This window comes from Chiloscyllium plagiosum, unplaced genomic scaffold, assembly GCF_037043375.1.
Source record: "Chiloscyllium plagiosum isolate Xiang-an unplaced genomic scaffold, Cpla_swu_hap1 HiC_scaffold_9, whole genome shotgun sequence".
Lineage (NCBI taxonomy): Eukaryota > Metazoa > Chordata > Chondrichthyes > Orectolobiformes > Hemiscylliidae > Chiloscyllium > Chiloscyllium plagiosum.
This window is the reverse complement of record NW_028270147.1, coordinates 72,692,645-72,712,306: the sequence shown is the minus strand read 5'-3', so window position 1 is coordinate 72,712,306 and position 19,662 is coordinate 72,692,645. Positions and strand designations below refer to the sequence as shown.

At 36.1% G+C, this 19,662-nt stretch overlaps 1 protein-coding gene across 3 annotated transcripts in view; it reads left to right on the top strand.

The window, feature by feature from the left end:
- cdc14ab (cell division cycle 14Ab) overlaps nucleotides 1-19,662 on the top strand; it is a 181,512-nt gene that overhangs the window by 149,618 nt on the left and 12,232 nt on the right. For 2 of the 3 annotated variants that reach the window (XR_006313008.2, XM_043699680.2), the window contains exons 13-15: nucleotides 1,705-1,752; nucleotides 7,179-7,304; nucleotides 10,158-10,476. Coding sequence is in view for 2 of the 3 variants with exons in the window: in XM_043699680.2 (XP_043555615.1) it covers nucleotides 1,705-1,752; nucleotides 7,179-7,304; nucleotides 10,158-10,476 (493 nt within the window). In the remaining variant the exon portion in view is untranslated. Of the gene's footprint in view, nucleotides 1-1,704; nucleotides 1,753-7,178; nucleotides 7,305-10,157; nucleotides 10,477-16,691; nucleotides 18,666-19,662 lie in introns of those variants that run through there. The other variant, XM_043699682.2, reaches the window with a different exon arrangement.

Here is a 19,662-nt window from a genome sequence, read left to right as displayed (position 1 = left end):
GATTTGCACTTATAATTCCCCTCTACAATAATGGAAAGCACCTCCATTGACACTGATGAAATAAACTGCTATTCGAATATCCTGAATATCATTTTATCTTTATTATTATTGCAGTAACCCATACTCAACATACTTCTATCTTTATTTACTTGTCAATAATAATTTTATCTGCAGATGACTAAGAATCAACAATGTTATCTATTTTAAATGTCTAAATAGTACCAGAAGAAATCCATTATCTTTCAAATGTATGTGTAACATCTATGAATAGCTTCCTTTATTCACTTAACTAAAAGCATGTCCTATATTTTGACAGTATAATATTAGAACAAAATTTCCATAGCTTAGATACATAAAATAATCAGCACAATGATACTTATTTATGATCCAAAATAAATAAACACCAGTGTAAAATCACCAAGACATAAGTATGATACAGTGCTCAATCTCTTTCAGGCTAAGTGATACTGGACCATACAGAATAAAATATTTTGGGTTCAGACTGTGGTGAGTTAGTTGATTTCAACCAGTAACATTTTGGGATTCTTCCCTTTATCCAAGGGAAGTACCTAGTTCTGTTTTTCTACTGCCCATTCCTGGAAAGAGCAAAGCATAACAATCATGTGCAATGTGGCCAGATAAGTTGCAGGTGCCCTGTATCTAAAATTACACATGCAGGATTGCCATTTGAGTCAAGGCCATCACTATCAGTACATCAAACCATGCTAGACATGACAGCAATTTGGACATAATAAAGGAGGATTGTTATTGTACATGTATGAAGACTCCAATCGATGTGATGCAGATGAGAATAATGGTGATGGTTGGAACTTGCTATTTATCAGATCCATCGTGCTGTTTACTCAATATTAAAAATGAATACTAATTGAGCCTAATTGACTAAATATGATTTAAGATAACATGAATAACCTAACCACTAATTGAGCCTAATTGACTAAATATGATTTAAGATAACATGAATAACCTGACCACTTTAGGATGTTTTCCAAGTGCTTTGATACCTTTTAATGCTTAATTAAAAACTTTAGTACCTCCTGGCTAAAATGTGTTTGCGATTTTTTTTCATGCTATTTACCTATACTATTTAGCAGTCTATTTCTTAAAGCAAATATACAGTTACTTATATATCATCTATTTCAAGGAAGTATTATGTGCACACATATAGATTAATTTAGGGTGTCTGGTCAGCATGGATGAGTTGGACCGAAGGGTTTGTTTTTATTAGCTTTGTTAAAGTGCAGCTGCTGTATAAAGAAATGAATACCTTGTTATATTAAAAAAGTTTTAGTTGGTTTTTCCTGACCTTTGACGTTGTTCCCTGAAATAGCTTTGTACTTTTTTGTGGAAATAATTAAGATTTGCATAAAGAAGCACAAACAAAGTTGAAAAGATGATATAATTAGCTATCCTAATATGTTGGTTAATGTTTCTTCAAAGGTCACTACTGTGTGCATTATTTGATCGAAGAAATCAATTAGTCTATTTTTAAAACAGTTAAACTCATATAGCTGTGAATTGCCAGAGATGAATGACGAGTAGCTGTCATTTTCTTGATTGCAATAACAATGCTAATTAAATATGAATCTGATTTTTAAATTGTTTATTATTCTAAATTGTAATAAAACATTAAGATTATTTTTAATGATATGCATTATATTTATTAATATAATTGTTACTTTAAAGGTTAGATGATATGAAAATTCATTCAAGGTCTCCATCACAGCCTTTCAGGTAAGCAAACATATTTTGTTTTTGAAAATTTACCAGATTTAGCTGTTTTTAAATGACAGTATAGGTAAATGTGGAATTGGCTGGTTTTGGGTATCACTGAAAAATTAAAGATAGGTTTGAAAATACACAACTAGTTGAACATTCTATTTGTTAAAAGAAAAACTAGCATCCCTATAGCTAGACATGGGCAACAAAAGAAATTCAATTTCTTTTTTCCAAATATTTGCAAATTACATTTCAGGAAACATGCATAAGTTGTTGGTTCAGTATTGTCCACTTATACTCTTGTTTTCTCTATCTTTCTTTCTCCCAGTCACACACAAACTCACATGCACGGATTGAAAGGACATGATATGGGATCTTGTTACTGACATGGAATTGAATTTATAAAGTGTCTTCAACTGTACAAAATCTTCCAGGATGCTGGAAAGGAGCACAATGAGCTAAAACTGTCAGTGAGTCAAAGAAGGAAATACAGGGCGAAGTGACTATTAGCTTGGCCAAGGAGATACAGAAAAGCAGAGATTTAGGGAGCTATTCCGATTATTTGGACTGTAGGATCTGAAAGCATGGCAACTGTAGTATGGGGGGAAGAGCCTGGGAGTGCACAAGATGGCAGGGTTGGAGGAACACAGAGTAGTTGGAGAGCTGGAGGCATTGTAACAATGGAGAAGAGTGAAATCATGAAGAGATCAAGGCATCAAGAGACTGGCAACCGTTGCATGTGATGCATGAGTAGAACTGGTTTGCGTTAGAGTAAGGGCAGTAGATGAGATCGAGTTTGGGTGGGTTTAAGTTTACAGAAAGTGAAGACTGGTCAGGACAATGTATCTCTGTTCTACAAGATGTAAACTGTGTGTTATCCAGGCAGTTTTATTGAGAGACTACCTTGAATATTTTTAATTTTGTTTCATACCTGTTGGAACTGCTGGCACCTAGATTTTGCTTGCTAGATACCTGCAAATACTGACATTTGCTTTAGCTTAATTATGTACTGGATTTGTAACAGAATCCATAATACAAGCTTCTAGTTTTTTAATAAACAGGTTAGATTTATTTACTTTGTAGCAAAATCTATGTTTTGGCTTGGATTGTATCTAAATGATTATCAATACTTTGTCAGCGCCTCTGGAAACAATGATTGAGCTCCCATCAAGCACTGTGTGTTAGGTGAAATTTTCCCTTTCCAATGGGATACACTCTCATTCTAATATAGCCATATGAAAAAAAACTGTTTTATATAATACTTTTCACAATCACTGGATATCTCTTTGAAATGCAGACACTACTATAATGTAGGATTGGCGCAAGGAAACTCTGTTGAACACAATGAGTGCAATCTCCTAACCCCTGAATGATTTGAACATTGGTGAAAATGTTGGGGAAATCAAGTGAGATTGACAGTAATGCGATTCTCACTGTCAAAAGAAGCACAGTCTTCTATGTGTGTTGAATGGCAAGTCAAGAATTTCTTTAGTGAGCGATGAGAGGCTTATTTGCATGCTTAACATTTCATTATTAGTTAATCTTACTTTGTTGATTAACACTTTCCTATTCTCCCACTTGGTGGAAAGTGAAGTGTGGGTATGTACAGTTAAATAAACTGATTAATTGACAATGTGGAGAAGGTCATATCCTAATGGTCGTGATATGACATGCAACCAACATAATTTGGGGGATTACTTAAATTGAGAGGCTGACTATATGACTCACTGAGTGCAACTGCTATTTCCTTCCATCACAATCCAAAAAGCAGTCTGCAATGGCAATGAAAATGGCTGTACCATACATGAGGTTGATGGGATAAGTGTTTCGTTGTGGGGTGGGTTTCACTTTTTATGCAGTACATTATCTTTCAAAGGGCAATAGCATTAAGTAGTCACCCACACAGTGTGAAGACAAACATTTGTTATCACAAAATGCTTTATGTGAAGCATTTTTCTTCCTCGATCAGTTGTGAAAATGTGGCAGTGATGTGTTTACCAGAATGTTCACATGAAGTGCATCTAATCTAGCTAGTCAGCTGAGCTGAACAGTGGCAAATGGAATTAATCCTGAAAAATGTGAGGCGATGCATTTTTGGGAGGACTAGCATAGGAAATAAGAGAAGTTAGCTTTTGGCTCTCCAAGCCTGCTGGGCTATTTGGTATGATCATGGATGCTTATCCTATTCAGTACCCTGTTTCTGTTTTGACCCCTACCCTTTTTATCCCTTTAACCCTAAGACCTTCACTGTTTTGGCTTCAACTGCTTTTTATAGTGAAGAATTCCACAGGTTCACCACTCTCTAGGTGAAAAATTTCCCCTCCTCTTAGTCATAAATGGCCTATCCTATACCCTTAGACTGTAACCCCTGTTACTGGACTCTTGGTCATCAGGAACTTACTTCCTATTAGAATTTTGTAGGTTTCTGAGATCACCCCTCATTTTTCTAAACTTCAGTCTCTGTTACACTTGCCATCCCAGGAATCATTCTGCTAAACCTTTTGTTGCACTCCAAAACATCCTTTCCCGCATAAGGAGATCATTGCTGCACACAATACTCTCAGCTGTGGTCCGACCTATACAACTGCAGCAAGAAATCTGTTCCCACGCTCAAATCCTCTTGCTATTAAGGCTAACATACCATTTGACCTCTCATCACGTGCTACGCCCAAAAAGTGAGAGATTCCTGCTAATAGCTGCTTCTGGTCCTTAAAATCAGTCATCACTCAATTAAGAAACTTTTTATTTTCAGTCCATCTTTGTCCTGATCCATAATTGCCTTGAATCTCATTTTCCCCAAAATGCTGCCCCACTGCTACACCTCCCGTTTGACTAGCTTCATTCCCTAAAATTATATCCAACAGCACCTCCTCTCTTGTAGGACTCTGAATGTGCTGGCTTAAAAAGCTCTCAAGGGCATATTTTAAGAACTCCTCCCTTTCTAAAGACATTTTGTCTTGCCTATTGTCAGTGCCAGTTAATACTGGGAGCTTTGAAATCCTATCCTATTATTGCCCTATTAATTTGACACATCTGAATTTTGTCTGCATGTGTCTTTCTCTTGCTCCCTGTTTGGGGAGTCCATTTACACACACAACAAATAGATTGCTTCTTTTTTATCCCACCTCTTTTATAATACCTCCCACCTACCATGCCTAAAGATTCTATACTGCAGAATATTGAGCTGCCAGTCCTGTCCTTCCCTCAACCAGATCTCTGATAGCAATTATATCACATGCCTATGCACTCATTAACACCCCTTAATTCATCTGCCTACTTGCAAGGCTCCTTGCATTAAAAAATGCCATCCAGCCCTGCCATACACGGTTGTTCTCTAACCTAGCTGTATTTGCTCTGCTTCCTCGAATGATTTGGTTCCTTTTTCTGCACTTGTCTATGCATCATATCCTACTGCATCTCCATTCCATTAGTTAGTTTAAACCTCCACCAACTGCAACATCAAATTTCTTGCCAATGGGGGTTAGTCCTGTTCCAGTTCAGGTGCAATCCGTTGGACTTGTACTGGTCCCATCTTCCCAGAAGCTGACCCAGTGATCCAGGAGTCTGAAGCCCTCCCTCCTATCTAACTCTTTTAGCCATGCATTCATCCAGTCTATTCACCTATTCCTGTAATCACTATCACATAGCACCCTTTGCTTTTTAATCTACCTCATTTCCTCAATTCTTGATATAGAACCTCATCCCTCATTCTACCTCTGTTATTGGCCCCAGTGTGAACCATGATCTCAGGCTGTTTGCCCTGCAGCCAGTGATATCCTTGACCTTAGAGCCAGGGAGGAAGTACGACATCCTAGAGTCATGACTGTGGCCACAGAAACACTTGTCTGTACCTCTCACTATAGAATCCCCTGCTGCTATTGTTTTCCTTCTCTTTCTGCTCCCCATTTGTGCAACTAGGCTCTAGTTGCACTCCCAGACAAGTTGTCATTCTCCATTTTCCAACACACAATCTGTACTTGAGTGAGATGTACTCTGGGGCTTTCCTGCCTATCTGCCTGCCACCCTCCTGACTTATCACCCATGCCTTCTCTGCATGGCCTTGAGCTACATCTAAAAATGTGCTATCAATGTAACTTTCGGCCTCACGGATGCACTGTTGTGCCTCCCACCAACACTCAAGCTCCAAAATCCAGCACTCAAGCTGATCAAATCATTGACATTTCTGCAGATGTGGTCATCCTGGCTGCCAAAAATGTTCAGAGGTGATTTGTAAACCCATTGATGATTTCTTTTTTAAGGTCTATTTTATTGGGATGAGTGCAGCTTGCAAGGTTGTATTAGTTGTCTGTATGTAACTATCCTGAGAAGGTGGTGATTGGCTGCGTTGGACCATTGCTGAGAGATTTGTGTGACTTATAAATGTGCATGTTGCAGGGTCTTGTTTTGACTAATTTACATATATACATATATAGCAAACTTTGTTTTAACTGGCACCTTATGAACTGGCCCTCTTGAAAGACCAGCAAAAAATTATACACCTCAAATACCGTGAGGTTTATTTTATTCTGTCCAGTTATTGTAGTTTTGATTTATTTACCTCATGTAAATATACTTGTTGTTCAATTGAATGACCACATGAAATAACAGTTGATTCAATTTTGAGTCCATTTCTCCTCAAAAACCTACCACGATGTCCCGAGTAGGCAGTGAGAGTGCAAGTGAGAAGACTCTCTGCCTGTAAGTTTTATTTAAGGAAGTTGCATTATTATTTAAGTGATTTATGCTGTAAATAAAGCATAACAGTGATGTGTGTACCTCTGCATTATGTTTCCATTACTTAGTGTATGTTTTTACATTAACCATGTGGACCTCTTGATTATCTGGAATATTTGATCAGCTGGCACACTCCTGGTCCCATAGGTGGCAGTTAATAAAATGTTTATTGTATATTGATATAATACCCCAGACATTATAAAGAAAGGACTTCCATTTATTTAAAAGCCATTCACACCTCAGGATGTCCCAAAGTGCTGTACTCACTGATCTAATGTTGGAAAGTTGACAGCCAATTTAGACACTGCAGAATACTACAAAGAGCAAGGTGGTAATAACCAGATAATCAATGGATATTTTCTGATTTTTATAGTTTGCAGATTTAAAAATAAACCATATCATAAGCTATTGGCTCAACTCTGCCTCAAGCACAATTTAGAAGTTTGAAATTCCATGAGTCGTTCAAAAGACTGACTTTTATGACTGTATTGTTAGAAAATTTGAAAATAATGAACTAATATAACAATCTCACTCAAAAAAACATTGTTTTTGTTTGTGTAATAGTTACTTAACATAAAGATCATGTGAATCATCCTGAAGTTTAGTTTTAGAAAATAAATGTATTGAATCACACAGTAAATGTTTTCCACTCTGTACTCAAATATAGTGTTTTGAGGTTATTTAATTTTGTGGCTATGTTTTAACAGAATCAATTCTTCAAGTACTAGCCAAGGATCAATGTCACCTCTCAAATCCTCAAAGATCTCAATGAATTATCCAAGTGCAAGAAGAATTAGCAGAAGTCCTATACCCATGAACAGTAATATGAAAAGGTGACATTTTGTTCGTAGATTATTATTACATTTTTAAAAAATATTGCTTAAATATTAGAGAAACTAAAACCATAATTTCTTCCCATAAGTTAAATCTAATTACATTTTCTTTCTGTCCAAGACTTTTGACCTGAAAAATTAATATTTGATTTCTAACATTCAGCTCTGCTCGAGTACACTTTCAAAATATTTTAATACTGTGGAATATTGTTGATGCATTAAATGCAAATGAGACAAGTTAATCAGATTCAATGCCCTGTATTTTGTTGTCTACCTAATCATGGTTGTAGTGGTGGGATGCAACCTTGTACCTACTCGGGGTTTGAGTGGAAAGTGAGAACAATGAGTTCACAAGCCAGAATTACTGCTCCCTAAACTGTCCAGTCACTCTATACTCTAGTTAGAGTCATCCAAGTGGCAAACTGACATCAATGCTCATTAAGTAGTGAGACTACATCAACGTCATACCTGAGGACTAGATGTTCTGTGTGACTAGATTTCAGCTGAGAATTAAAATGGATGAAAATTCCAGCTACTTTGGCCAGCATATTTTACAGTGCAGTTTAAATTAACCCTACCTGTTAGTTTGTTATTGTCTAAACCTAATTTTGAAGTCTGCTTTATATTGGCAGCTTATCTTTGCTTCTCAACATCTGAGCACTTATAAAATGATATATGGTTACTATCATTGTGCTGCAAGATTTGTATATATTCCAATACAAATCTCTGCAGAAATAAGGTTAAATTTGTAAAACTTCTTTCATGGGAAACATTTTCTTCTTTTTGCAAGAGAATTGGCCAGATAAAATAGGGAAGATCACTTATTGGCACTATCCCTGCAGAAACCTTCAGTAATCTGATTGTCCTTTCTCAGTGATCCCCTGCCCTCTTGCCACTTACTGAAAAATACTTTCCAGAATTAGTCATATTGTTAGTCATTTACCCCTATCATTCTCAGTAGCAGATTCATTGTGAACATATATGAACCTGCATCTTCAAAAAATGTTTATGAAGCTTAGATGTCTTCTGCCTTTAAAGAGCTTTCATGTTTACAAAGGTACCTAATGTCTACTTAGAGTCATAGAGATGTACAGCATGGAAACACACCCTTCGGTCCAACCTGTCCATGCCGAACAGATATCCCAACCCAATCTAGTCCCACCTGCCAGCACCCAGCCCATATCCCTCCAAACCCTTCCTATTCATATACCCATCCAAACGCCTCTTAAATGTTGCAATTGTACCAGCCTCCACTACATCCTCTGGCAGCTCATTCCATACACGTACCACCCTCTGCGTGAAAAAGTTGCCCCTTAGGTCTCTTTTATATCTTTCCCCTCTCACTCTAAACCTATGCCCTCTCGTTCTGGACTACCCGATCCCAGGGAAAAGGCTTTGTCTATTTATCCTATCCATGCCCCTCATAATTTTGTAAACCTCTATAAGGTCACCCCTCAGCCTCCGGCGCTCCAGGAAAAACAGCCCCAGCCTGTTCAGCCTCTCCCTATAGCTCAAATCCTCCAACCCTGACAACATCCTTGTAAATCTTTTCTGAACCCTTTCACAACATCTTTCCGATAGGAAGGAGACCAGAATTGCACGCAATATTCCAACAGTGGCCTAACCAATGTTCTGTACAGCCGCAACATGACCTCCCAACTCCTGTACTCAATACTCTGACCAATAAAGGAAAGCATACCAAACGCCTTTTTCACTATCCTATCTACCTGCGACTCCACTTTCAAGGAGCTATGAACCTGCACTCCAAGGTCTCTTTGTTCAGCAACACTCCCTAGGACCTTACCATTAAGTGTATAAGTCCTGCCAAGATTTGCTTTCCCAAAATGCAGCACCTCGTATTTATCTGAATTAAACTCCATCTGCCACTTCTCAGCCCATTGGCCCATCTGGTCCAGATCTTGTTGTAATCTGAAGTAATCCTCTTCGCTCTCCACTACACCTCCAATTTTGGTGTCATCTGCGAACTTACTAACTGTACCTCTTATGCTCGCATCCAAATCATTTATGTAAATGACAAAAAGTAGAGAGCCCAGCACCGATCCTTGTGGCACTCCACTGGTCACAGGCCTCCAGTCTGAAAAACAACCCTCCACCACCACCCTCTGTCTTCTACCTTTGAGCCGGTTCTGTATCCAAATAGCTAGTTCTCCCTGTATTCCATGAGATCTAACCTTGCTAATCAGTCTCCCATGGGGAACCTTGTCAAATGCCTTCCTCAGTTTTTAATTTTGTTTTGTTTAAATTGTGTTGAGTAAGATTAATGTTACTTAATTCAGTTGTTTGCTCCAGGCGACTTGATTTTGTCTACTTAATTTAATCAACTCCTTATTGTGGCCTGGGTTTTTCCAGGACCATTAGCAGCATTTGAGTTGTTTATCAACTCACAATATATATAGACTGTTGCTGTACTAAACTCAGGAATGAACGCATCTTTTTGGTGAGTATTGAGAAAAATTGCAAGAAATAAACCCAAATTACTTTTAGGGTATGTTTTTGAATTTCCTGATTCTGTTTTTCCTTTTGCTCATAAAAATTTCATGTATGACTACTATTTCCTTTCTCTAGAAACCATATTTCTAGTTTTGTCATGTGACATTTTAAATGGTAAGATTTAATATCAAAAAATGTACATAAATAAGCTGCGTATGTAGTTATTGAACTTAATTATTACGAGAGTCTAAAGAGTAGTAAATAGATTTAATGAAGCCACTTTTAACATGCAAAGAATATTGACATTTTTTCCATATGTACAGCATTTTTGTTTCTTCGAAATTTCATGTTTTTTCCCCTTGTGCATTATGTTGTGTTTCCCCATTGTCTGTTTCCATTTAGCTTCTCCATAAACTCCAGGCTAGGCAGTTCACTAGGAAATCTTTATGCTGCCCCTGACGAAACTGAGAACGCTATGACATCATCTCCTAGGACAAGTTTTACATCTGGTTATCCCTCCAACCAGCTGTATAGCAGCTCGCAGCTTTCTGCGAGATATTATCATGAACTGAACAACAACTACCATGGCAAAAGCAACAGTGGCACTATCTGCAATATCCCCATCAATAACAGTACCAGCCCGAAAGATGATTACAACGGTAGATCCACCTGCAGTGGTGTTGGTCCTGCCACCATGCGATACCTAAGTCGTTCACATCCCGTAAGTTTACATGCTGTTATTAAAGAAAATGTTCATAATTTTACTATTTATTGAGATAGAATAAGATCTTGTACATGAAACAGCAATATCAGCACTCCTTTTATCAAATGTAATTGTGTTAAGGGTAAAAAGTTGCTTACATCAGAATTTATTAAGCAACATGGTTGTCACAATTCCTCGACATGTTATGGGTTAACTGATCTCAGTCAAAGCAGCAGAAAAACTCAGCAGAACTCCAAGTCTGAACAATTTTTAAGAAGTCGGATCAGACTTGAAACATTAACTCTGTTTCTCCACAGGTGCTGCCAGACCTGCTGAGCTTTTCCAACACTTGTTTTTATTTCAGTTAGGACTGAATTGGACTCCCCTCTAATGTCTGTGAAGGTAAATAGCCAGCTAAGACTCATCATTCAGCATAGAACTCCTAAAATCCATCTAAATGCACCTCAGTCAAGAGTTTGTTCCTTTGAAAACATGGACAGAATTAGTGAGAGGAATGTTAAGAACAATGATTTAATAGTTTTATTTCTTTAGTTTGCTTTGAGTATTTCTATCTCACCATTGCAGTTTTAACTTTATAAAACAGTACTTCAAACTTTATTTTTAGTAAGAAGGAAATTAAATTATGCTTTTCTCTTTAAACATAGCTAGCAGTGGGCAGCCAGGCAGTATGCTTAAAATTTGAGACTTTGTGTTGTACGGGAACACAATCCTTTATCAAAATCCTTAGGGCCAGCTGGTTTTCAGAATTTTGACTTTTTTGGATTTCAGAATAAGTGACAATTTCAGGGTGAAATTTTTTAAAATCTTGCTGTACAGCAGACGCGCCTGTGAGTACTATGAGGGCTGAGACAGAATTGACACCTGTCAGTGTTGGGCCGCAAAGCCACGTCACATCTGAGTGACGTGGATCGAGTTGGTGTGGTGTTGGGTTAACTGTTTGCACACAAACCTTGTTATGAAGAGAAAAAAACTTGACGAAAATCTTTAGATTTCGGATGAAGGATTGTGTACCTGTATTTCTGCTTTGAGAAGCTGCTTTACATGGTTACTTTTGCAGATTCAAGACTGTACGAACCACAAAAGGTTTTGCAGAGATCCTGCACAGTTTAAGGAGAGAGATATCTTGCATTTTAATTTGCTGAGTTATCTTCTGCAAATGTAGTTCTGATTGAGAGAAAATAGGTTACTCGGTTTTCACATTTATGATTTATGGTTCCCACAGGCAATAATCAGATCTTTTGTCACTTCAAACTGCGACTATTTTTACAATCTTAAATTTCCAAAGTATTTGATCATTTTCAAATCACTTCCAGTGTATACACTGCAAGTATGTGATGCTATCTGTACAATGGAGGACTATTCCTGAGTAATTAATTGTTGATTGTGTGCTAAAAAGTCATATAGATGTTTGAAATACTTTCACATATTCTGAATCACATTTTTTTTTAAATTACATTTATTTGTTATTCTTATTCCAAAAAAGAGCAAGCATTATTTGTATATTTTAAACCTTCAACCTCATGGTAGTTATCTGTTCAATGTTCACTGTGTACAAGGCTTATGATTTGGCATCTTAGTTTTCTTCTATCACCATTATGAGCAGTAGAATATGTTCACTAGAAACAGAATTTCACTTAATGCAATTTATCATGCGTTTTCAAGAAAGTATTAACTGGGCTTTCAAAGATTTTATTTATTACTTGTACTTCACTTTTCATGCATTACAAACATCATTCATGGAGAAGTTGGAACAACTTAGAGAGTTGATTGGAAGTGCTGTTGCTATTCAAGGTTTGATTCTGGGACAACTACTATTTTAACTAATTCAAAAAGTACAGAAAAGTAAATTTCCAGTTATAACTGTTGTCTGTTCATGGGATACATAAGATTTTGGATAAGTACCTATGGTTACATGAAATCATCAGTAACCTTGACCTACAGTGACTAACAGTCAATTGAAACCATTGACCAAGATTTGTTTCACCTGCTGCTGTAATTAGTTTTCATTCTGTCATTTATCTGACATTGCCAGAAGGGGAACATGCAGATTCTTGTGTATATCAGTGCATTGATTAGGTATCCTGATGGAATGCTGTTAAACTGCAAATTGACAATACATTAAAAACTACAGGTGAAAATTAAATGTCAATAAGTAAAATTATACATTTTGGTAATTTGAAGTAGGCTTGGTACAGTGAAAGAGCATAGAGATCTTGGGGTACAGGTTTGCACAGCAGTAAAGACAGCACAGTGATTTTGTAGGCTGCTTTTTTTAAAAAATGCTAATTGCATTCAGGGGATTTTTAACTAGATAAAGGACATTACACCCATGAAGTACTGATCAGCCTAATATAAAAGAATATTATCTTAGGATCCACTGAGGGGGAGCAATGCTGATTCACAGTGAGGAAATTGAATATGAAGATAATTTGCTGGAACAGAGCAGATGTACTATAATGGAAGATTTTTAAATTATTAATGTATGAGACATGAACAGAATCAAAACTGATAGAGATTTTTAGTTTGTATAAAGCTCTAGCCCAACCAAAGATCTAACCACTACTAGACCGATATTAGAAAAGAAAATGGAGCAGATAATGAAAGTAAAATTGGGATAATATCAAGGGAGTTGTTATCAGAGTTTTTCCACATTTTGGCATTGGTACTAAAGACGTGTGCTGCAGAACTTGCCACAACCCTAGCCAAGTTAGTGCCAATATAACTACAACACTGGCAGCTACGCATCTGCTCACTGACACTTAGTCTGGGTTCCACCAGAGCCACTCAGCTCATGATCTCATTACAAGGTTGCATTTGACTGAATGCTGCACAGATGAGACCTAGCAAAACTGGAGTCAATGGGAATCAGAGAAACTCTCTATTGGTTGGAGTCATACCCTGCACAAAGGAGGATAGTTGCTGTTGGAAGTCAGCCATCTCAGCTCCAGGCATCTCTGCAGGAGTTCCTCAGGGTATCTCCAAAATGTAAATAACAATTGCAAACAACCCAATAAATTGAAACCAGAAAATATTTCTAAGTGTCTGCTATTTCCAGAATTTCCACAAAAATGCCTTCAAGTTAATTATCCCTATTGTACAATTATTTTTTTGATCTGATTAAATAAATGGATTTTATAACTCCTCAGAGTTTACTATATACTTTTAAACTAATTTAGCTCTACTTCTGCGAAAAACCATTTTTGGTCTGCCATTACTGCAAGAATTGCAGACTTCATATCTCCAGTTCTATAGCAAACTAAGCCCACTTGCTGTTTATGATCTTACCTTTCTCTATGTTTTACCTGTTAAGTCAGTTTGACCCAACTTTTTAAAATGTAGTAAACTTCAATCTTCCTTTTGTGTTAATTCCATTCTCTACAGTTAAATTGTCATTCTTAAAATGAAAACTTATATGCTAATACACACAAACCTGGAACCATGTATTTGCAATGATGGTTTGCTTTTGCCATTACCTACCCTGTAGGATGCTGTACCTTACTGTTGATCCTGCGTCGTGCTCATGACCTAAAGCAATTATTCCAACTGATTAAATTGCCTACAATTAAGCTCCAATTTCCGTGTAATGCAATTGGTATTTCTATGATGATAAAGCCTGTGGTAGCCACTATTTTATCAAAAATGAAGAAAGTAAAGCCCACACAATGGAGAAAAAAAACAATAGTTTTAAAAATATTGAAGAGCACATTTGTATCCATACCTTGTGTGAATGAATTTGTGATCATGCTGCAGAATGTCTACCATTATTTATTAATCAGAAGTGCAATGTTGATTTATCATGTGGACAGTACTACTTCATACATTAAACTTATTAAAATGACATGAAATCATTCACTCCACGAATGTTTACTTGACACTTCAACATTTTCAGAATTTGTGATTTTGCATTTCCTCACTTTCAAAATATCTGTCATATCATTGAAAGCTTCACCTCCAGTGTTATGCCATTCAGAAGTTTTATTCTAACTTATCACTGGACTGTATTCAGAGGCTATTTTTTTCTGTATGCTTTATAAAAGAACCTATTTGATTTGTGGAATCCTTCTAACTGTATTGTTTATTTGAGGTATTGTTGCCTATTGTCTGACTGTTGACTAGAAGAATAGCCACTGCATGACTTTATTTTGGACATAAAGTTAGACTGATTTCATTGAAAAGAAGAAAGGAGAGACTTGTATTTATACAAACACTTTTCGTAATTTAAGGTTTTTGCAAAGATATGTAATTCAGTTTGAGGATGAATTAGTTTAGTTTGCTGAGCTGCTGGGTTATTGTGCAAACATTTCATCACCATGCTGGCTAACATTGTCAGTGCGACTTCTGTGAAGCACTATTGTCTGACAAATATGAAGAAAGCTAGCCATCTGACTTCACAAATACCAACTGGGAACTAAACAACATGATCCACTCTCCCTCATCTCCATACACACAGACCAAGAGGGCCATCAGTTCAACTATGACAAAATAACCATTCTTGGACAAGCTAACCAGAGACATGCCAGAGAATTCTTGAAAGCCTGGTTTTCAACCAAAAAGGCCATCAACAAATATGTAGAGATAGACCCAGTGTACAAACCACTGCAGAGAAGATCCAAAAGTGACACTCACCCCAACAGACCAGACCACACAAAAACCAAGTAGGACATAACAACAGCGCTTCACGGAATTCACACTGATTATCTTACCCAGCATGGTTAACGAAACATATGCATGATAACCCAGTAGCTTGGCGAGTTAACCAACTACCTCACTTTTCATGATTAACAGCTTTCTAGGAAACCAATTACTGTTTAGCCTGTGATTATAGAATATTAACTCCTGTGAAGATGGCTGTCTGAAATGCTGCTGGGCACTCATGCTAATCTGCTGAACAGTAATAGCATACTTAACTCAGGTGATTTCTGAAGGAAAGGCTTTTAACTCAGTGCATTATGTGTTAAGCTACGATATTATTTATACTCTGTGTAGATTGCTAACTAATTTTAATTGAGAAAGGAAGAAATAATCCTTTATAGACTGGACAAAGAAGGTTTTTTTTGTCAGACTTTAAGTTCATTATGTCAAGTAATAGTTGATCGTATGTAAAAACTCAAACCTAAATATTGACCCAAAAAACCTTATTTTTTATATCTTTTGTATGTTATTTAATCACTTACTACCCCTTTGTCATTGAATTCAAACTTGTCCTGGTACAAACTTACTTCATAGAATTATAAAATAGCCCACAAAAGGCAGCTGTGCAACTACTTTGTCTGTGTATGAGCACTTGTACTGTTTTTGGAAGTTGGGTTGGTGGAAACTGCAATAGTGAGGTAGTGGGAGACAGTAGATTTCAACCTCTAAACTGTTACTTGTGTAAAAGTCAGCCCCATCCCTACTTTTGATTTAAAAACTTCATCTTAGATTCTTAACTTTTTACTCAAGTATATATGATCATTTATTGCCTTATGCTCCAAAGATTAACCACATCAAATAATTGAGGAAAAATAGACTAACGTGAGGCAAAACATGTGCCTGTTTGAGGAAATGCAGTTTCAATCATTAAATAAATATGGCATTATATATTTCAGAAACACTAAAATGCAGTGAGTTGTTGTTGCTCATATTTAAATGTAGTTATAAAGCATGTTACTAGCTAGTAAATACAACAAAATAAACTAGATCCACTTAATTAATGTTCTGTTTCTCTCCCCTTCCTCTTGTAATATGTTATTTTTATTTCCTTTCTGGAATATAGTTTCATAAATGTTAGGTACTGTCAGAGTACTCCAGAAAGCTCAGACTGGATGTCAAGTAGCAATTTGGACTTCTTGGGGAAATCAAAGCTAAATGCCAACTTTCTTTTTCTATTTGCCCAACATTTATGAGACAGGTGCTCTGTTGTGATTTCTCAATGACTCAAAAACAGTAATATTTTTCCCTTTTCTTTAATTCCCCCAACTCACCTGCCAAGATAATGTGACTGATTAGTTTGCCATGCACCTTCCATTTAACTTGGATGAGAGTTAACACTGGGATTGCTACTGAACAATTGGAAGAGCTGACAGCATTCTTGATGTTTGTTTGCTAAGAGTTTACAAGTTCTTTTTAAGAATACAGTTCATTGGTGTTATTCAATCACTCACTTTTTTACAACACTTTCTGTAACAATATAAATTTAAATATTCTTAGCTGAAGTTATTTTTCTTTTGCAGTCACTTCAATCTGAATATGTTCAGTACTAAAGCATCACTACTTCGCTGAAAATGGAAAGTATTGTGGCTGAAAAAGCAAAGAAACTGAAGTGAAGATTAATCTTCCTGGGCTAGAAACTAGGCAACCTTAATGTTTAAAGATGTGTAAATGGCCAGTAATTGCTGTATTGCATTGGCAGTACTTTCAGAAGGACTTTTCTGCTTTCATGACTGCAGTCTGCATCAAGTATTGGGAGCTGATAAATCAAAAGAAATGCAAAACTTTGATTCCAGTTGACGACTAGTTCTATTCTTTTTGCACTGTTATTTATGGGAATTTAAGTTAACATTTAAAAACATCTAAATTTTAATTGTTAAGTGATCCAGCTGAATTGCTGCAAATAAGGCAAAACTTTATAATTTTGGGTTCTTAAAAAGAACCCTGCAACATCCTAAATAAAAGTTAAACTTTTGAATATAATAACCCTCTACAATGAGCCATTTAAAAGGTTTATTAAAGCAAGAGGCATTTGCAAAGAGATACTATAGTACCTGTTTCATAGCTGTAAGTTGTAACCTAGTAGCTGTAACAGTGGAAGTTTAGTGACTCTACTTCAGTACTTAGAAGTTTGAGTTCTAGTTTCAGCTGTCACCTGTACTTTCCTGCACTCACTGATTGTCACTGGTCTTAACAGAGTTGCAAAATGGATTATCTTGTGCCAGGAGAAGCACTGTGATCAGTTTGCACGAACATTAATATTGGCTGTGAGGAAGTCGACTGGTCAAAATATTTCATGCCATGTAAAGTAAACCCAGTAATTAGCCATTGGAATGGAAGAAAGAATGGGGTTTAGGGTAGAAAATAAAATTGATCTAGGTGATCGTAAACTATATTCCCAAATAAGATGGCTAGAAATTAGTGAATGTTTGTTTGTTCTGTCCTATATTTTTAGGAGAGCGCCACACTAAGAGTATAAAATACTACATTAAAAGGATTACTGATGAAGCTGCATTTTAATTGCAAAGGATAGTTATTTACAACTATTTTTAAAGGCAGATTTTACAACTCTTGATTGAAACGCAAGACTTGGCACTATATTGAACTATTAGTTAATATATTAAACAAATTCAAGAATAATGTAACTGTACAACTATGGTTTAATATAAAGTGATGTGTAAAATTTGATGCCTATGTACACAGTCAATTTAGATTTATTTTTGGTTCCAAGTCCAGCTTTATATATATTTTTTAAATTATTACCACTTTGATAGATGTATATTTGGTATCCTAAATGAAAGTATTGTGCTTTCCTTGTTCATTCCAAGAATTCTGTGCACTAACATTTGTGAGTTTGACAAAATGTACCATTCAGGTAATGGTGATAAAATTCAGAAGTGACTTTCTTTAATTTGCCCTTTTAGAACTCTGTATAGTTGAGAAGAAAATTTTAGTGGCATTATATATTTTTCATTCATACTCTACAAATAAAACATCACTTGATAAAAGTGACTACTATTTGTGAAGATACTTAAGAAAAATCCACTCACTGGTGTTTTAAACCTACCAGATGGCAGTTGGAATATGTAAGGCAAAGCCTTTGATTTTTACAATATTGGTATTAAATAAATATTTTGTAAATAAATGAGAAAAATCTTGTTTGTAGTGTTATCAATATATTAAAACTATTTTAATATAATTGCAGCTGTCAAAGGAATCATTGTGAAAAGTTTGCTATAGTATACTTTATAATGTTTGCTGTTTGAAATGATGGTTGTACATTTTAACAGTACATTAGGCAGCTGAAATGTATTGTCAAGATTCTACCTCTTAAAGTTATGTCTGGAAGATATAGAGCTTAAAAGCGCATATATTTTTCATGCTATGTATAAAGGGGTTTTTAAATGTTTATACTTAACTTTCTAACTATAGGCCAGTATTCCTTTTTTAAATTGTATCCAAATAATTAAAAGTTTAATTTCAGTTATTCATATAAATGTGTCTTGTGTTTGCTTTTACTGCTTCTTTAACATTGTGTATAATATAGACAGTCATGTAAATGTCAGTCTGTGTGCAGTTCCATGGGGGTCAATTTCACTATTAATGCGTAGTATGTAATTTAATGAATTACAGTACACCACTTTGTTTCTAGCTGCTTGGCTATTAGAAACTGGAGTTGGTCAATTAACCTTCCAGCTTGTTCTGCCATTGAATGAATTCATTGTTGATCTACTAGACTAAGTGCTCTTTTTAAAAAAAATCTTACAGTAAAACCTCCACATTTACAGAAATGCAGACTGTTTTCCATCAGACTCCTTAGAGCAGGATTGACCGGAAGATGACAAGCAATATTCTAGAATTCATTTTAAAATGAACATTCTGAAATAGAATGGAACATTTTAAATAGTCTTTCAGTGTGCTGGTAAATGAGATACATGAGTAAGGTGACAAGGTCACAGCTATATAGGGTAATGATATTGTGACAGAGGTCCAGGGAAGGAAGATGATGGGGATGAGGCAGTTGCATTGTTACCCAGAAGTTCAAACTGGTTGTCATCAGTCTATCATTTACAGGGTAACTATCCATGTTAAGTAAGTTGGAAGTCTCTGACTCTTACCTCAGACTCTATCCAGTGACTATGCTGTAGTATGTCAACCCCATCTAACCATCATGTTCCTATAACCGTCATGTTCCCATAACCCTCAATACCTTTGCCTAATATTTCAATTCCATTTTTGAAATTTTCACCTGATTTATCCTCTCCTGTTTTGTTTGGGAATATGGGTAAGAGTTCCAGATTTCTACTAACCTTTGTGTCCACAAATTCTTTGAAATCACTTTAATTGTATCTGTACTTTTAATCCATACTTGCCCAATAGAGGATATAATGTCTCCATTGAACTATTCAATGATCAAACATCTACATTAGATTATCCTTTAGTTTCCAATTTCCTGTTTAAAGAGAAGCAAGTTCAAATGGTATGGGTGCTTAC